At 37.3% G+C, this 19,017-nt stretch overlaps 2 protein-coding genes across 2 annotated transcripts in view; one reads left to right on the top strand and one right to left on the bottom strand.

Annotated features, from left to right (window-relative positions):
* The window catches only part of LOC138700368 (transient receptor potential channel pyrexia-like), a 91,633-nt gene that overhangs the window by 57,185 nt on the left and 15,431 nt on the right, over nt 1-19,017 (bottom strand). The gene's annotated exons all lie outside the window — the stretch shown is intronic.
* Nucleotides 856-18,601, top strand: LOC138700458 (gustatory and odorant receptor 24-like). Its single transcript, XM_069827070.1, has 6 exons — nt 856-1,062; nt 3,074-3,331; nt 6,094-6,381; nt 8,131-8,202; nt 13,492-13,581; nt 18,094-18,601. Exons 1-6 carry the CDS (start codon nt 856-858, stop codon nt 18,211-18,213), a joined length of 1,035 nt encoding a protein of 344 aa, XP_069683171.1. The 3' UTR covers nt 18,214-18,601.

The raw sequence follows: 19,017 nt of genomic DNA, 5'->3' as shown, positions 1-19,017 counted from the left end.
TCAGTTGAACCAAATTTGATTCAGCGTTCTGCTCGTCAACGTTTTTAAAATAATTATATATCTTAAACACTATTTTCCGCGCCTGCCTGTGCAATACTTCTCCTTTTACAGTCTCTTCTTCCATTTATTTACCTTACACACACAGTATATGTTAGTTTTACTTAGTCAATGTATTGAAACACTTACACGTAAACAAACGAACTCGGGTAGTACTTGTTATAGACTGATTCCGATTGGTTCTACTGTACAAGCTTATGACGTCACATACCAGAAATGCTACGGCGCATATAGCAGCTGACCGCCTTCCGAAATGCCGTCTAGTTTAATAAAACTATAACCTGAATATTTCAGGTAACAAGTGCAACGCAGCGCACGGGTATGGCTAGTTGTTAATAAATTTATACAGTTCAATTGTGTGATTTTTTTAAGCAAGGGAAGTGAAATGTTGTTACTCTTGGAAGAATAATGTGTTAGTGAATGTGAACTATGTCTTTACACCAAGAAAAGAGTCTTAGACTGTCTAAGAGAAACAAACAAAGAAATGTATTCTCTGTAAGTGGCGGTTTGGAACATTACAGCCATGAAGGTAACTTATTCAGGAGACTTTCTCATCTTAACCTCGCTGGAAATAATTACAATGATGGCGGTAGTGGAGTGTTTTACGAAGATTTTAAACCAATTTTCAATTTGCTAAGACTCATGGGAGTTTTACCGCTACAGAAAAATAAATCAGGTAAGTCATCTCTGTTACTCTAATTTTGTATATCTGTGAATGATCATTTATGATTTTGATAAACAAACTTCCGCTCGGTGTCGCATGGAGGTGAGCTGCAGTACCGACCCGTCTCCCTGGTGATGCTGTACTCCGTGGCTGTCTACGCCGCCATGCTCTGGGCTCTATGGGTCGCCCACGGTCACGAAGTCAACAGTAATCAGTATGACGACTCCATCGTGGCTCTGTACCACCTGATGTTCCTCCTGCTTGTAGTCGTAGTGCCCTTCACCAACTGGAAGGATGCCCCAGTTTTGGCGCAGTATGTCTCCAGTTGGCTCCGGTTCCAGGTATGACTCAGATTCTCTACAATTCCAGATAAAATTAAGTACGACTTGAAACTTTCATGATGTACAAAGTTGTACGGGATAAGCGAGATTTTAGATCTCGTCATACATCTTCTCTTCATAGGAGGTTCTTTTTTGGATATTAATGTCTTGATCCTTGTTTTGAAACTACCTTCCAAGTATGTGCTCCATTGCTTTTACTATGGGTAACTGTAGTCCTTTGATATTTTGGGATCGCTCTTCTACAAACAGTTGCACCATTTGTCTTAATTCCTAAAGATATATCTTTCTGGGGTTGGATTTATTTTTTTTTTTTTGTGCGTGACCACATTCTGAGTGAAGAGAGTGTATGCATTGATGGGACATGTGTCAATAAGTGTGTAAAAGACTGACATTGGCCACCTTCTTGTAGTGTAGTTATTTATTTATTCAAACACTTCTCTCATCGGCGCAAATTTGCCTGTACTGCATCTTTCAGGCTTGGTATCCTTGTCATCGAATAGAAGAATAGGTAAAAGTAGACATATCCTTGCTTTACTCATTTCTCTAAAGTATATATCTGTTCCAAACAAGTTTGGCGACAAATCATGTATTGAAATAGCTTGATTATTATTCACGCCAATTAAAATGAAAATACCAATAAAATGATTGAATTAAGCTTCATTTGTAAGAGTAATTCCTTCCTAGTTGCCTCTTCATTGTAATGCTTGACAACTATACTAACTATCTCTGGTGTAAAATGACTTCAGAAAGCAGTCTGAGATACATACTGATTTCCTTTCCGATGTTACTCGCTGTGGGTATCGGACTATATTGATAAAGTCTCTTTTGGACTGTCTAGGTACCTGAGAAAGATATACTCTGACAGAACTCATGTAGAAGCAGCACCATCATCAGCAACTCCATTTTCCATCGGTTCGTTTTCGTCATTATAACTTGATTCACCTTCAACTTCACTTCTGTATTATCTTCCTCACTGCCACTTTCTTTCTCCAACTCCGCCGGTAAATCAGTTTCCAATAGCACTATAATCTCACTTTCACCCAAAACATTAGGCCTACTATTACCCACAAGACAACTAATGTTTAATATTCTGTATCCTTGAATAGAACTAGATTTGAATAAACATCAATAAAGAAAGTATCAATTTACTAACTCAAGCTTCCACACTGCAAGAAAATGATAAAGTGAAAATTTGAAACAATCAACGACTTTAACGGCAATGAAAACAGTTATAACAATGGACAAAAATCACCGAATTCAAACTTGGAAATGTTTAAAAATTTAGGTCCTATGAAATACCGAGGGTGGGTAAAATCTGCTCATCAAAAAATACTTCAGTTATTATTAACTTGTTTCAAATCTAAAACGAAGAAATGTGTACACTTTATACTTTATCAAGTTAGAAACAAATAGAGGGAGGGTGAAAACTGTCAGATTTAATTGACTGCAAAAAGTTTTAGATAATAAAAAGGGTGAGCATTTTTCCCAACCTTGGTTGGTTGGTAGAGTTAAAGGCAATTTAGACAATTCAGGACAAAGTGTAAACAGGAGACTAAAGCCTACCTGGACTGGAACCTGGGTCATCTATATTTGTAACCAGATATGACACCACTTGAACGTCGGCACATTAAGATGTCAATATAATACTTACTTACAAATGGCTTTTAAGGAACCCGAAGGTTCATTGCCGCCCTCACATAAGCCCGCCATCGGTCCCTATCCTGTGCAAGATTAATCCAGTCTCTATCATCATACCCCACCTCCCTGAAATCCATTTTAATATTATCCTCCCATCTACGTCTCGGCCTCCCTAAAGGTCTTTTTCCCTCCGGTCTCCCAACTAACACTCTATATACATTTCTGGATTCGCCCATACGTGCTACATGCCCTGCCCATAATAATAATAATAATAATAATAATAATAATAATAATAATAATAATAATAATAATAATATGTTCCAATTAAAGGGAAAGAGTTTTTGGAACTTGAGGAATCTGTGATTGTTTGCAGACTGAATTTCGGCGAGTGACTGCACAGACACTTAGCCTTTCCCTGAGGAAGCGCGCATGGTGCCTGGCCCTGCTGGTCCCTGCGGCCTCCCTCTCCTTGGAGTGTTGCTACCAGCTGCTGGACACGTCCATTAACTTGGTGCAGCTTGTCACAGACGTGTACTTGCTGGTGCTGCGCGTCTTGCTGACGGTCGTCTGGCACTTCTGTTGCCGTGCACTCTGCAAGGCAGCCGAGGACACCCTGCACAGCTTCCGTAAGGTAAGGACACAGAACTGCGGTCAATTCAACACGTGGTTCAGGTCTGAGCTCATAAACTGGGTGCCAAACACAGATTAATATCAATTTCCATAACTGACCTTATTTTCCGTTTCGTCCTCATAATTGGGAAGATACTGAATCAACTTTTGACTCCCACAAGTAGCTGGTAGACTGTCTAGTCATATCGCAACATATCAGTACAACCAAACACAAAAATGCACTTTCCAAGCCTACTGGGAAGAAGATGTCTTTGCTTCCAACAGTAATTGCAACATCGAGTCGAAAATCTCAATGTGCATTCGACTTATGTAAAGCTTTTCTTGCTGCCGAAATCCCTTTGTGGAAAGTGCAAGGTTGTGGGTCTAGTGGAATTTATTTATTTATTTATTTATTTATTTATTTATTTATTCACTCACTCACTCACTCACTTTATTTATTTATTTATTTACTTATTTATTTAACCTGGTAGAGATAAGGCCATCAGGCCTTCTCTTCCCCTCTACCAGGGGATTACAACTACAATATTAAGAATACAAATACAATTATAAGTACAATTAATATTAAATTTACAAATACAATAAAAATCAAAGTACTAAAAGATTAACTGACTAATAAAAGCTAGACAGTTTATTGTAAAAATTAGGAAGAGAGAATTTTTTTTTTTTTTTTGATTAACTAAGTTAAAATTAAACCTACTCTACGCAGTAAGAAAATGCTTAATAAGTTTGCTTTAGAACGCTACTAAATTCCGACGGTCTCTGATGTCACTGGTCCACAAGCGCGAGAGCGAGATTGTGTATGATGATGAATACGATGATGTCTTATGTGTTGGTATGGCTAGTATCCGGCTATTTTGCGCGCATGTGAAGAGATTATGATAATTAATTAATTAATTAATTAATTAATTAATTAATTAATAATTCTTTATTTATACTGGCAGAGTTAAGGCCATAGGGCCTTCTCTTACACTCTACCAGGTCACAGAGTATTCAAGCAGTTAAAATTTAACAAAAAAGTTACAGAACAGAATACTAACATATTACAAAGAGAAAATAATAATAGCATAATAAAATCGACACTAAAAAACATGAAAATAATACCATAATAGAAAAAAAAAAAAAAGAAGCAACTCATTTAGCACAAATGGTTAATATGGAAAACGTAAGGAAGAATATGATGACAGGTAACTGAAACGGGAGGCAAGGTAGGTAGGTGTAGAAGTGTGAAGGACTTGGAAAAGGAGAACAAGAGAATGAAAATTTCTACGTTCGTTAAGCCGTAGCCAGTTTAGAGTTTGGAAGGATAGGGTAATGTTGTCAGCGCGACGGACATCGCAGGCGAAGGGAACACAAGCATTATAAACACGTTGTAATATTTGCGACTGGTTGACATTGAGGTCAGTCAGTAGAAAATCACAATAATCGAAGTGGGGCATTACTAGTGTTTCCACTAGTATTTTCTTGAGTGATAGCGGAAGGAATTTTCGAATGCTGTTTAAGGAATGTAGTATGGAAAGCACTCTTTTGGTAATATGGGTTACTTGGTTATTCCAGTTTAAATGCGTATCAAAGTAAACTCCAAGGTTTTTAACACAGGAAGCAAAAGGGATTATTGTGTCGTTTAACTTGACTGGAAGAGCAGGAGTAATATTGCATAATAGACGTTGATGTCCCACTAGGATTGCTTGTGATTTTCTTGCATTGAGAGTCAAACCAAACTTTCTGGCCTATGCAGATATAGATTCAAGGTCCTCGTTAAGATTTTGTATTGCGTCATTGAGTGAGTCAGGGGTTGTATGGATATAGATTTGTAAATCGTCAGCGTAGAGGTGACGCTTACAGTGCAGTAGAGTCGAGGGGATGTCATTTACGTAAATACTGGGTGTTCAGTTCAAAGTGTGTCATGGCTCGCTGTATGCCGTCATGTGGCTAGTCGATGAGCCTAGAGAATTCAATCTTCCTACACTTCCGCAGAGGTGTATTACTTATCTGCCAGAGAAGTTGCCTAGCAAGTACGGCGTTCATTCAGAAGAGTACTTATCGATACGTACGGTAACGTCGGTAGTGGCAGGAATGTGAACTGTTTCGAAACATGTACTGAGGTGAGTTTTTTCTTACTGTCGGGATATGGGGAGAGGGTTAAGACGATTACTTACGTATTTGTTGACATTAACTTCGAGGGTCAACATGGACACGGAGCATTTGATTTGTACTGTGGAATGTTGTCGTACGCAACCGATGATAACAAATACCCTGCGTACGACTTGCCCGCAAAAAACACAGTTCGAAAGAGGTTATGGTAGCACACAGACCGTACAGACCGCCATCTATTGCTACGACGTTCAAGTTATACCGTACACGTTTTCAAGTTCAGATTGAACGCCTTGATTAATAGGCAACTTCTCTGACACAAAAGCTGAAACTCGCTTCAAATCGCTGACTCTTCAACAGTGACGTCATGACACACTTTGAAATGAACACCCAGTAGTGAATAGTAGTAGTGATAGAACAGATCTCTGTGGGATTTCAGAATCAACGATACGCCATGATACGATATTGCGTATTTTAGCTATTTATGATGCCTTTTTGCCTGCCTATTTTAATGATTCATAATGCCTAAACTTCCGGTCTCTGATAATCAATAATGAGTATGTATTCAAATGTTTTTATTCTTACTAACAAGAGTATTTACTAAAAAAAAAAAAGCCCAGAATATACTATATAGTCATTTTATTCTTATCACCCAATGAGATTATTTTGCAGGAGTTGGTGTCTGTAACGGTGTCTCACGCAGTGTGGGCAGAGTACAGAATCCTGTGGCTCAGTCTGGCGAAACTGACGCGTCAGACCGGCGTGGCCACGTGCTTCACGTTCGGATTCTTCATACTGTACATGTTCACGAAGCTGACGCTCAACGTCTACTGGACCATTAATGCCCTCCTGTTCGCCCCCACCCGTTTCTTCGTCGTCGCATACATCTGTATCACCATCGTCAATGACATGATACTCATGTACGTCATCTGCGACAACGCTCAGACTGTGCAAAGCAGGGTGAGTACCAACACTATGTTGTGCACCTCAAACTATTTTGTGAAGTCCACCGCTGTGGATTAAAGCGACATGGTTGCTGTTGGCTGAAGCGCTAGTAAAGTGCACGGCAGCCGTACATAAAAAGTAAACAAAGAACAAGGGTTCGATCCTCGCTTGGGCTAATTACCTGGTTGGGTTTTCTTCGAGGTTTTCCCCAACCGTAAGGTGAATGTCAGGTAATCTATAGCGAATCCTCGGCCTCATCTCGCTGTCACCAATCCCATCGACGCTAAATCTGTGGTGTTCGGGTAAAGGGGTACAAGTCATTTTTTTGTCCAGGTGGAATTTTGTTCCCCAGATGAACACACAAGTTAAATTATACAAGCGTGTGCGCAAAAATCAAAGAATACTAGCAGTTGATGTGTTTTATTTGTGTAGAAAATTATTTGCAATAAGGGTTCCAAGTTTAATTTTCTTTTTTCCCTGAAATCATTTTTATGACTTATCTCCCTTTACCGAAACACCACAGAAATAATCTATACCTTGACCAAAACTACTTCCTACTTGACAGTTTACAGAGAAGGGGGAGCAGTGTTGTCATGTTGCCCATCTTTCGAGTAAGCGAGCGCGCTGCCGATAGAGTGCAGTAATGAACGGCTGACATGAACACATACATTTCTAACCAATTTGTTCAACACTAGGCATTAAAATTTATGTAGGCTACATTATTATTTTTATTAGTCTATAATAATAATATTAATAATAATAATAATAATAATAATAATAATAATAACTATTATTTTTATTATTATTATTATTATTATTATTATTATTATTATTATTATTATCATCATCATCATCATCACTAGTAGTAGCATACCGTACCGGTATTCTTCAATGTAATTCCGCTAGAAAAGCGTCGTCAAAAGGACTGTAAACTATAAAAGCAGGTTTAAATTTAATATGAAGCCTTTACTTTTATGAGTCCCGGTATTCTTCAAAGTAATATTGTTAGAAAGACGTTGAAAAAATTGTAAACTAAAAAATATTTATGATTAAAAATCTGCACGGCCTTTTTCTTTTCCAATATCGATAACAGTGCTCTTATTAATTTTAACACAAGCAGCAGTTCTCATTACGACTTGCGCCAAAGGTAAAAGAGGCCCGCCATTATCTTTTCCGTCTCAAAATACTCTCTTACATAACCCACCATCTCTCGCGCTTGACTCTTTAACGGGGCCACCTGTTTAGAAACTCTCGCAGAAACTAGAAAACACACACTAGCCACACCCTCCACCAATGAGAATGAAGATAATACGTGTAATATAATTTAAACACAATAATTATCGATACACTAATACAACAATACAACTAAATATTTTTAATTCACGCAAAGCACGCGCTAACCAGCCAACTCAAAGTCATTCCGGGCACTGTATTCACCATTAGGCCGTGGTATTCACGTGCTACTTGTAAACATAGACACGGCAACACCGTCCCGCTACCATGGTTACGGGTCTCTCGTGATTGGTTGATTTGAATGGTTGCCATGGTAACATGCTAAAGGCGCCATTTGTCAGGTCGGAAGTTGTTTTGGACAGACCATAGTAGTTGACACAGCGTCGTTAAATAACTAAGTAAAAAAAAAACAAACAAAGAACACAGAACACATTGCTTGTGTTGATGCATCCTCCGATAAAAGGAATTGCCGGTTAGTGTTACACAGAATATTTGTTCCCTTTGCCCATAATTAATGCTCCTTTGTTTCAGGTCGGTGATGCATTTAAGGACACTCTGATGGACTACAGAACTCATGGTATCAAGGACTCTGTTCAAGATGAGGTGAGGAACAAGTATCTTCCGTTGTCGATAAATAATTTCATACTCCACTGATCACACTTACTTACTGTTCTTGTCATTGGGTTCCGATAGCGGTTCAGATAACATATTATATTTTTAGATGCGATAAAAATTTACAGCCTATGTATGGTCTTCTTCAGTAGAGATACAGGGACATCATTTTATTTTTACTAACATTTCTAATATTCACCTGGCTATACCTTTGGATCGGCTGAGAACCGGAAACACCGTTCGCTACCCCCTTCCATGACTGGAGTTCGATGATACTGGCGTAATATACAAACAAATCACTTTACTAGGTACAGGAGGGAAGAAAAGTAGTTCATCCATTTACGTAAACTAGGAAATATCGCGATTTTGAGTTTGATAATTTTCATTAAGTTTTTGTTTAATCAAAATACAGTACAGTATTAACAATGAGTGTTTTTACTTACGAACTGAGCTGTCCATGCGGACGTATTCATTATGTAGTGTATATTATACTGTCTACAGCACATTAGCGTACACTATAGAGAATGAAGCTTAATTGAAAAATAATCATAATATGGATATTTAAACACAATTTTGAAAATGGTGGCAGTTCATTTCAATACAGATTTCAATTCTAATGTGCATATTATCGCATTATAGACGATTGCACCTAATTCCAATTACCAGTTTCGTCCTTCCTAGTAACTCATGTTGAAATAATTCTGTACCTACTCTATAAAAGAGTACCTTACGTACTGCAAATTCAATCTGCCCGATCCGAAAAGATAAAATTACTCAGACATACTATCTACTGTCCGTCCAAATGGTCACGTCGGAGGGTCGTACAAAGGGTGAAATCACATGACAGTTAATTACTTAACGAGGTCCTTTTATTTAAGTTATTTTAAACAGTTTTATAATATTACTTAGACGTCTAATTTCTAACAGAAATTAATGTTGTCAGAAAACTGCTAAGATAGCCCAGCCACTAGCCTTTACAGAGAGGCGAATAGAAGCTGGTGGGGGAAACCCGGATGTGACGTAGGCAAATGGACGACAATATCTGTGCGAAAATGATTCAATAATGAAAGCTCTTTCGTTACTGGAAAACGTGAACATATTTTTGGAACGTACTGTTTACTATGACCGTAAGACTACTATGACTGTATATGCGGCCTTGGTTCTGTGGGGAGAACGGTTGAACTTCATTAGTAGAAGGGGTGGGAGTGAAGTACATAAAAAAACTCAGGTACAGTAAAAATTGAAGTAAAAATAAAATGATGTCCCTGTATAAGAAGATACAGTGGAACTCCACAAATAGACACAGCAATAGTCCGTGTGCGAGACGAGGTACGAACGCTGTCTTTCTACGGAGTACTGCGGACATTGGTAAACATAAGGGCTGTACAATGTTTTTTATGGCGTGCGGGCCGAAACATAAATAAATAATTAACGTATATAATTTTAAATAATATATTGTAGTATATGCAAAATATATAACAAAACAAATCCGTGATTAAATATAATACATACGTGATGCATCTGAAACATAAAACAAACTTCTAGAGGAAAAACTCTCTAAATATATCTACATACGGGGCTTTCATTTCAAAACTTCCCACTCTAAATAACTAGTTCATTAATTGAATTCAATTTAAACCAAAAAAAAAAAACACGTAAATTTAGATATCAATGGGGAAGTCTTAAACAAGGCTTAATTGCATTTTATATTTCATCTCCCATCCCCAGCCACTCCCACTTTGAAATTTCAAATGGAACCCCTATATTTTTATACTTAAATATGAAAGAGCATTCAATTGTTTATACTCCACATTCATTTGTTTTCGCATCTTTTGTTTTCTATCGTCGCCTGGCAACCTGCATTTTTGTTATTGTTGATTAGAGCCGAAGAGAATAAAGCTACAAAAACGTATTGAGCATTTTATGTAATAGTTGTGTTCGTGTATTAAATTATTTTAAAATGGTGTATACCCTTCAAGAGAGAACGTAAATCATCCCTATTGATTAAAATTAGGAAATACACAAAATAAGCTGTTTTTTTCATCCTACAATCAACTGATAATAACAAAGCTTCTTATAATCACTATAGAATGCCTCGTAATTAGATGAATTTTGTTTTATCCCATGCACTGTTCTGATCGGAATGTCAAATTCTTGAGGGATGGCTCTGATTGATTCACCTTTTTTAAACCGTTCCAATATTTGTAACTTCTGCTTCAACATAAGCACATTTTTGTTCCCTGCCTTGCTGTCAACGTGTACGAGTATCTGCACACTACTGCACTGGTTCAACCGGTTAGCCCTGTGCAGCACGGGACAGGATGCGTTGACTTACCTTGTATCGTGAAGTATACGAGAGCGAGCGTCTATTTCTGGAGTTCCACTGTATTATTTGGTTTGAGATTTATTGACATCTTCAGTTAACTAATATCATCATCATCATCATCATCATCATCATCATCATCATCATCATCATCATCATCATCAGGCTTCGAGACTTCGGACCCAATAGAGAAGTTCAGTGGGAAATCCGCATAACGGCGTACTGAGAATAGTGGTAAAGCGTACAGTGGGTGGGGGTACTGTAGAATGAATGCCAACAAATACGCAAAGGAAAACGTCTGGATTTGAAGGTTCTGACGAATAATTTGGTTTTCATACAAACTGTGTCTGAAACTATTACACGGTTAGAAAAGTCAGAGCAGAGATGCCGGAAGCCCTCAAATTAATTTAGAAAATGATGCAGAGAATTAATGAGACATCAAGTACACCGGTTACTGAACGTGTAAAACAGAAGTGGAAATCAATTTTATGTAAAAATAACGGATATGGAACATTGTGTAATATAAACAGCAAATTAGTGGACATAGAGTCTCCCGAGAATAAAGGACTGTCTCTTAGAGACTGCAATGATGTTAGGTTTTTTTTCGTTTTGCTCCTATCACGTCATGCGACGTAGAGTGCAGCTTTTCACAGTACAAACTTTTGCAGATAACCGAAAAAGATTTACGTTTGAGACACTGAGAATGTATCTTGTAGTACATTGAAATTCGGTACTGTAACTGCACTTCCTAAAGACGACCAATAGGATAAATGTAGAAATTAAAATTGCTACATGCTTATTTCCACCATTAACACTGTGTGTAATTAAACACAAATGATTATAAAAGACAGGAGAATAAATGCTTTTCACATTCTTTTGACATTGTCATTGTGTAATGTATATTTACTTTCAGAATGTACAATGTGTGTTTCCCCATACTACCGTACTCTACTCTAAATAGCAACATTGTTACCTCAACACATCTCTGCAGCGAGTCAACAACCTATAGTGTATGCACAGTAAACTTATTGTATCGGGTCCAAAGTCTCGAAACCTGATCATCATCATCATCATCATCATCATCATCATCATCATCATCATCATCATCATCATCATCATCATCATCATCATCATCAATAACTTCAATGTTTAGGCCGATGGCCTGTTTCGCCTCCAGAGTTTTATCCGTCAAACTGGTCTCTTCAACGTCTCTTTGGTCTTCCCACCCGTCTTCTTCGTGTAGGTCTGTAACACCATGTTCTAAAAGGTATCCTATCGTTGGACATTCTAGTTATATGGTCGTACCAATTATTTCTATATTTTTCAATTATCGTTGTTATACTCTCGATATTCAGTTCTTGACGTATATCTTCATTTCTCTCATGGTCCTGTAGTCTAAATCCTGCTAGTGGCCTTAAGAGTCTCATCTCAGCGGCCTCAATTCTTTTCTGTTGGGCTCTAGACAGAATCCACGTTTCTGAACCATGTCGGAATTGCCAGCGCCTTGTAAAATTTGAGCACAGTTTGTCTGTCAACTTTTTAACTAAGTTATGTTAACCACGGAGAAAGAAAGAAAAAAGCTGAAGTGGGATTCGAATCCATGTCCCAGCGTCACTGGTAGCAAAACAAATGTAGAAGACAGAGTGGCAAAATGTTTTAACTTAAAGATTCCCTATTTCCAAGCAAGAGCACTTAAATGTCAGTCAACTTTGGGAATTCTCTAGACGGTGCTTCAGGTCTATAAGAGATTTTGTAATATTTACCCTTAAATTGGCAAAGCTTCATTTCTCACACTAGTTTATTAAACTGTGTCGGACCATAAAGAAAACAACTATCGCAATGTCCATATTTTACATGTACAATATTATGGTATTGTGTAATTTTGGTTATTTAATTTTGCTACCAATTTTTTTTTATTCTATTAAAATTATAGCATATATATTAACCTGTTCAAGGTTGTGGCCTCTCTCCTTTGCTTTTTAACGTTTATATGAATGCCATTGTGAAAGATTTTAGAGAAACAAAACACGGATATAGGCTATCACTATTAACAGAAATTTAAAATTAGATGTAATAACGTTTGCAGATGATCTTGTTTTACTAGCAACATCAGAAGATGATTTGCAATGGTCAGTATACAATTTAAATTTAATAGCTCAAAAATATTCAATGGAAATATCCATTAACCAAACAAAAATAATGGTCTTTTGTAGTAAATACCCAATACCAAGCAAAATTTGTTTAAATAACACAATTTTGGAAAGAGTTAATGAGTTTAATTATTTAGGATATAAACTTTCTTTTGTTGAAAATTTGAATTTATCAGAGAAAATTGTACAATTCAGTAAATCAGTGGGCATCATTAATAGAGTTTTAAAACCTTAATTAGTACAAAAATCAACTCGTACTCTTCTTTATCAAATAATAGCTCGACCAGTCCTATGTTATGGGAGTGAAGCATGGACTATAAGGACAAAAGATGAAAGCAGACTAACAGCTTGCGAGATGAGATTCATGCGCCGAACAGCTGGCTACACTAAATGGGATCGGAAGAAAAATGAAGATATCCTTCAAGAACTTAATGTGTCATCAATACTGGACTATATCTTCAGATATCATTTGAAAAAAAATTGAAAGATATCAGTTAAACTGGAGGGAACACGTCTCAAGAATGGTTTCATCCAGGATCTCTAAGGCAATAATGAAGTACCGTCCAAATGGGAAACGATCACTTGGTCGACCTATGAAAAGATGGCAAGAAAATCCCTTTTTCAGGTCGTAATAGTTCTTTTGGGACTAGTTCATGACAGGATGATGATGATGATGATGATGATGATGTTGATGATATTAACCTGCTGTATACTATAGGATACTTTGTGAATTTAAGAATCAACATCTGATATTTGGAAATTGTTAGTGACAAATATGTATGCCAATGTTTGTTTTGTTTATTGCAGGTACTCGCGTTCCTGCAGGTGATCGATTCTTGTCCCCCGGTTCTCAATCTGGGGAATTTCGTCATTGTCAGTCGGAGGCTACTCATTTCGGTAAAGTCAAAGAAAATGTTTTGTTAATTTTTCTAAGGACTATGTTAAAACGAACAATATACCGCTGATTTTATGACATTGTTACACACTTTTAGAGGTGGTAGAGGTGATCAATATGAACAATTTTCATGTATGAACCCATTTCTGAAAACATTCCCTTTCGTAGTTACAAGCCTTGGTATGTGTAGTGTAGCCAGCTAGCAAATATTTCCTACTTCGAAGTCCAACTCACTGCTTTATATCATTTGTGTCATCAAGGGCATATTCAGCCATCTATACCAAATGATGTTACGAAATTTGAATTTTCTATCACAGTTCTCTCTACGAGTCTCAAAAATTACGATCAGATCCAAAGTTAAAAAATTCTAGGTTAGGGTTAGGGTTAGGAAACGGTGGTTAGGGGCAGGTTAGAGACGACCTTTCAGCACAGTAGCCTACTGTGCACCCCGAATTATGGGATGAATGCGGATGAGGTATACTAGCCCATCGGCCGCATGAGACCGCTCACCCAATCGGCTCCCTACACCCTCGTCCTAAGTTAATATCGCCAAGGTAACCAAGCAGCACAGGATCAATCCCAACGGCCTTCCAAGGTGTCGAAGAACCCTTGGAAGTGCTCTTAAGGAATGAATCCTGGCAGAGATATTGCGAAGGGCTCAGAACCCAGAGGCGGTTTCGGAGAGGACACCCCTCCTGCATGAGGACGAAGACAAGCGTGTTGACCTGAACATACATATGGAATATATTGGGTTATTTTACGACGCTGTATCAACATCTAGGTTATTTAGCGTCTGAATGAAATGAAGGTGATAATGCCGGTGAAATGAATCCGGGGTCCAGCACAGAAAGTTACCCAGCATTTGCTCGTATTGGGTTGAGGGAAAACCCCGGAAAAACCTCAACCAGGTAACTTGCCCCGACCGGGATTCGAACCCGAGCCACCTGGTTTCGCGGCCAGACGCGCTGACCGTTACTCCACAGGTGTGGACCATATGGAATATATGATGAAGATGAATGATATATGTAATCTAAATTATTTTCTACAGGGAAGAGGAAGAGAAGTGGACAGTGGCAATGAAAATTCCAACCTAGCATTTGCCTAAGTAACTGTTGAAAACCACGAAAAATCCACAGTCAGGTAGGTCGGTCCTGGGATTTGAATCGCGGACCCCTCGAATGCGAGTCCCGTGCGGAACGCATGAGCCAGCTAGCTCGGGGAAAAAATGTAAGCTCTAGTTTTTTTACGTTTTTTATTTGGTTATTTAACGACGCTGTATCAAATACGAGGTTATTTAGCATCGGTGGGTTTAGTGATAGCGAGATGATATTTGGCGAGATGAAGCCGAGGATTCCCCATAGATTACCTGACATTTGCCTTATGATTGGGAAAAACCTCGGGGAGAAACCCAACCACGTAATCAGCACAAGCGGAATCAAACTCGAGCCCGAGCGCAACTCCGGATCGGAAGGCAAGGCCTTAGCCGACTGAGATATGCCGGTAGTCCCTCTAAGTTATTAATTTTAAAGTAAATCTAGGTTTAATGAGTCCATCTGATTGCTTATCATGTAATGTGTAGTCTTATATTAACTAAGCCACATTTATTGATAGGATTAACGTTTTCGGCAACTGTTTGCCATCATCAGATCATCATAAGTACCATATTATACACATATTCCATAAGTTAAAACAAGCAGGTTACGAACGTACGTACTTAATGCAAAATAATAGCTGTGTTTGAAAATTATGCTGTTGAAATTACATTTGCATATGTCAAGTAATCAACCATGGTAGCATGACACGAGATTAAAATATTAAATAAATTATTAAAAAATTACAGCTGAAGGTGAGTTAAATGTGGTACAATTTTGGCTGTCACATCTCGAAGATCAGTCAGCTGATTTCGCTGTAAACACGCGAAGTTTGAAGTTAAATCAATGTTCAAAATTAGTTTTAATTGATCTCTTGATTGCTTATCGGTCTACACCACCTCTTCAAAATGAAAATATTAATTTTAAGTTAAAGCATATTTTCCTTCACATGGTATTAAGTCCAAGATGGAGAATAATTAAATGTACTACTAGACCTAGTAATGGCAACCTTTCACTTTTTTCTACCATCTTGACAACATTAGATTAAATTTGTTATTTTAAGCTTCTGCTACTCTTCACACACTCCACTTACAGTCATGTTATTATCTCAATGACACTGAATAATTTTCACAGAAACTAAGAAACGTCAGATATTTATCTGAATTCATAGGAAGTACCTAACACATAATTTCATTTAATCTAATCTAATCAGCAGCCAAGCAGTACAGTAGATCTGCATTCAATTCCAAATGAACAAAACACTGTTGGGGCAGGTGGCTATTATGGGGCGCTCTAGTTTTCTCTGCCGCAGTTCTATCATCATCATTAGAGCCCGGATGTTTAGGAATTTATAACAGTTAAAATAGGCAGGCAAAAAGGCAATAAAAACGTAAAAAAGGTACAATAATCTTTTAAAAAGGCATTATAAATTTCAAAAAGGCATAATATATTTTAGCAATACATTTAAATTATATCGACATAACTCACATATTTACTTCGTAGGTGACACAGTCATGCTGACTTATACTTACTTACAAATGGCTTTTAAGGAACCCGGAGGTTCATTGCCGCCCTCACATAAGCCCGCCAGCGGTCCCTATCCTGTGCAAGATTAATCCAGTCTCTATCATCATACCCCACCTCCCTCAAATCCATTTTAATATTATCCTCCCATCATGTTGACCTATAAAATACTTTTTTTTTTGTGATTAACTGTCTTTTCACGAACCTTATGATGAAGTTATACGAGACTGGATAAAGTTACACAAATTAGAACTGCACGCATTGCATTCTTCATCTAACATAGTTAGGAATATTAAATCAGCAACCGGCATAGCTCAGTCGGCTAAGGCTCTTGCCTGTCGATCCGATGTTCCTCTCGGGCGCGGGTTCGATTGCCGCTTGGATTGATTACCAGGTTGGGTTTTTTCCGAGGTTTTCCACAACCGTAAGGCAAATGTCAGGTAATCTATGGCAAATCCTCGGCCTCATCTCGCCAAATAGGCTATCACCAATTCCATCGACGCTAAATAATCTCGTAGTTGATAAAGTGTCGTTAAATAACCAAGTAAAAAAATAAATCCAGACGTTTGAAATGGGCAGAGCGTGTAGCATATAGAGTGTTAGCTGGAAGACCTGAAGGAAAAATACCGTTGGGAAGGTCGAGACGTAGATGGGAGGATAGTATTAAAAGGGATTTGAGGAAGGTGGGATATGACGCTAGGGACTGGATTAATCTTATTCAGGATGCGGACCGATGGCGGGCTTATGTATTTGTAAGTTAAGTAAGAGACGTCATTATGTTCCCGGGCTTTTAATAATAATAATAATAATAATAATAATAATAATAATAATAATAATAATAATGATTTATTTTAACTGGCAGAGTTAAGGCCATTCGGCCTTCTCTTCCACTCAACCACTATGATAGAAAATTACTACAATGCTATGAATATAACATAAGTAATACAATACAATACAATACAATATAATACAATACAATTCAAAGCAATACAATACTACAATACAAGACAATACAATACATAATTAATATAATACAATGACAATTCTTTTCATCTTCACAACACCAATGAAATAATTATGTAATAATAATAATAATAATAATAATAATAATAATAATAATAATAATAATAATAATAATAATAATAATAATAATAGTTATACCTAAATTAAATTAAATTATTAAACTCGATCACAATTATAACTTCAATTTGACTGCGCCCGTAAGAAATCGTTTAGCCTTTTCTTGAAAGTGGTTATTGTCTGGCAGCCCCTAATCTTCTGAGGTAGAGAATTCCATTCACGGGGGACTGAGACAGTAAAAGAGGATGAATAGTGGGATGTTCTGTGGGCAGGAATTGCTAGGATTTGGCTCTCCTGTGACCTGGTGTTTAGATTGTGATTGGAGGATAAGTAGTTAAACCGGGAACGAAGATAATTTGGAGTAGAAGTGTGGAGAACTCGAAACAGAAGAGAGAGCGAATGAAGTGTTCTACGGTTACTAAGTTGCAGCCAGGATAAAGATTTGAACGAGGGTGTAATGTTTACCACCAAGGAAATGTTCCTGGTACGTATTTTTGCTAGAAACTGAATAATCTACAGGACCATAGTACGACTGGAAGGGTTCGATCAATGGAGAGTGTTCAAGACCTCATCGGGAATCGACCCCGGCACCTTTCCGACTTCGCAGCGCTGCACCTTAACCACGACGCTACCTCGCGCCCCCCCTGACGTTCAATAATGACCCTAAAATAACATAACGGACATCTGACTTCTATAATTCAACTAAAACTATAAACAAACAGAAAATATGGGCGTTATCTTTGTTACAGTGTTGATTTTTATTGTATGCTAATTCGTACGGTATTGACTCGGAGTAACGAATTGTCTGTGTTGTTCCAGCTGGGCTCCGTAATGGTGACGTACCTTGTGGTGCTCCTACAGTTCAAGGTATCACACTTGTCTACGGGAAAAGTCAACAATTCGACATCCTCTCACAACTACACTAACAAATATGGGTGATTCCACATGAATAGAATTTCTGCTTTAAGGAGAAATACAAACTACACTAAAAGAAAAAAAAATATATTCCAGTTTATCAGTTTGTTAATCGTCTGACAATTCGTTTGTAACTTGAAAGAAGCTGTGTATTCTCCTTGGCAGGTTTCTGTCTGCCGCTGAATATTTCAGTGGTGGGGTTGCCACTTTGAAGGCTTTTATTATTATAGTTATAGTTGGGATGTAATATTAACGCAAGTGCGACCAGCGTCTAATTGTCTCATTACACTAGTTTACAAAATCACACTTTTTTAAATCACTACACTGATTTTGAAAGTGTTCTTAGTTTTTCTGTGTCAGGTATAGTTTTTAGTACACTGTATAACAAAAGTTAAAAAAAAATTAGTAAATTGCTTGGACTGGAAATTTCTTTTAAGACATAAAAGAATATTTTTATCAGCCTAATGATAAATACTAACATAATTAGAGTTAATCACAGTATATCACACATTCACTTGTTAAGCGGTTAGGTACAGCTTACAGTAGTAAAATTTTTGAAAATATTCAACATTTTTTTCCTCCATTACTGTATCTTGTACAATAATGAAAATTGGTATGTGTAAAACACTGTCCTTCAGCTATAAGAAAAAATAAATATATTTTAACGATTTAAAAAAATTATTTATATACTTTTTTTTTTTTTTTTCAAAATTCATAGAGGTCGTAGTTCACTGTGCAGTAATGAAGCGTTTCCCTCATAACTCATAAACTTTGTTAATTTTTTCATGTTCTCTCTCTTTTATTTTATTGCTGAAACTCATGTTTACA

The sequence above is a fragment of the Periplaneta americana genome, chromosome 5 (genome assembly GCF_040183065.1).
Source record: "Periplaneta americana isolate PAMFEO1 chromosome 5, P.americana_PAMFEO1_priV1, whole genome shotgun sequence".
Classification (NCBI taxonomy): domain Eukaryota; kingdom Metazoa; phylum Arthropoda; class Insecta; order Blattodea; family Blattidae; genus Periplaneta; species Periplaneta americana.
Note: the sequence above shows the minus strand (reverse complement) of the source record. Positions and strands in the feature narration are given on the sequence as shown.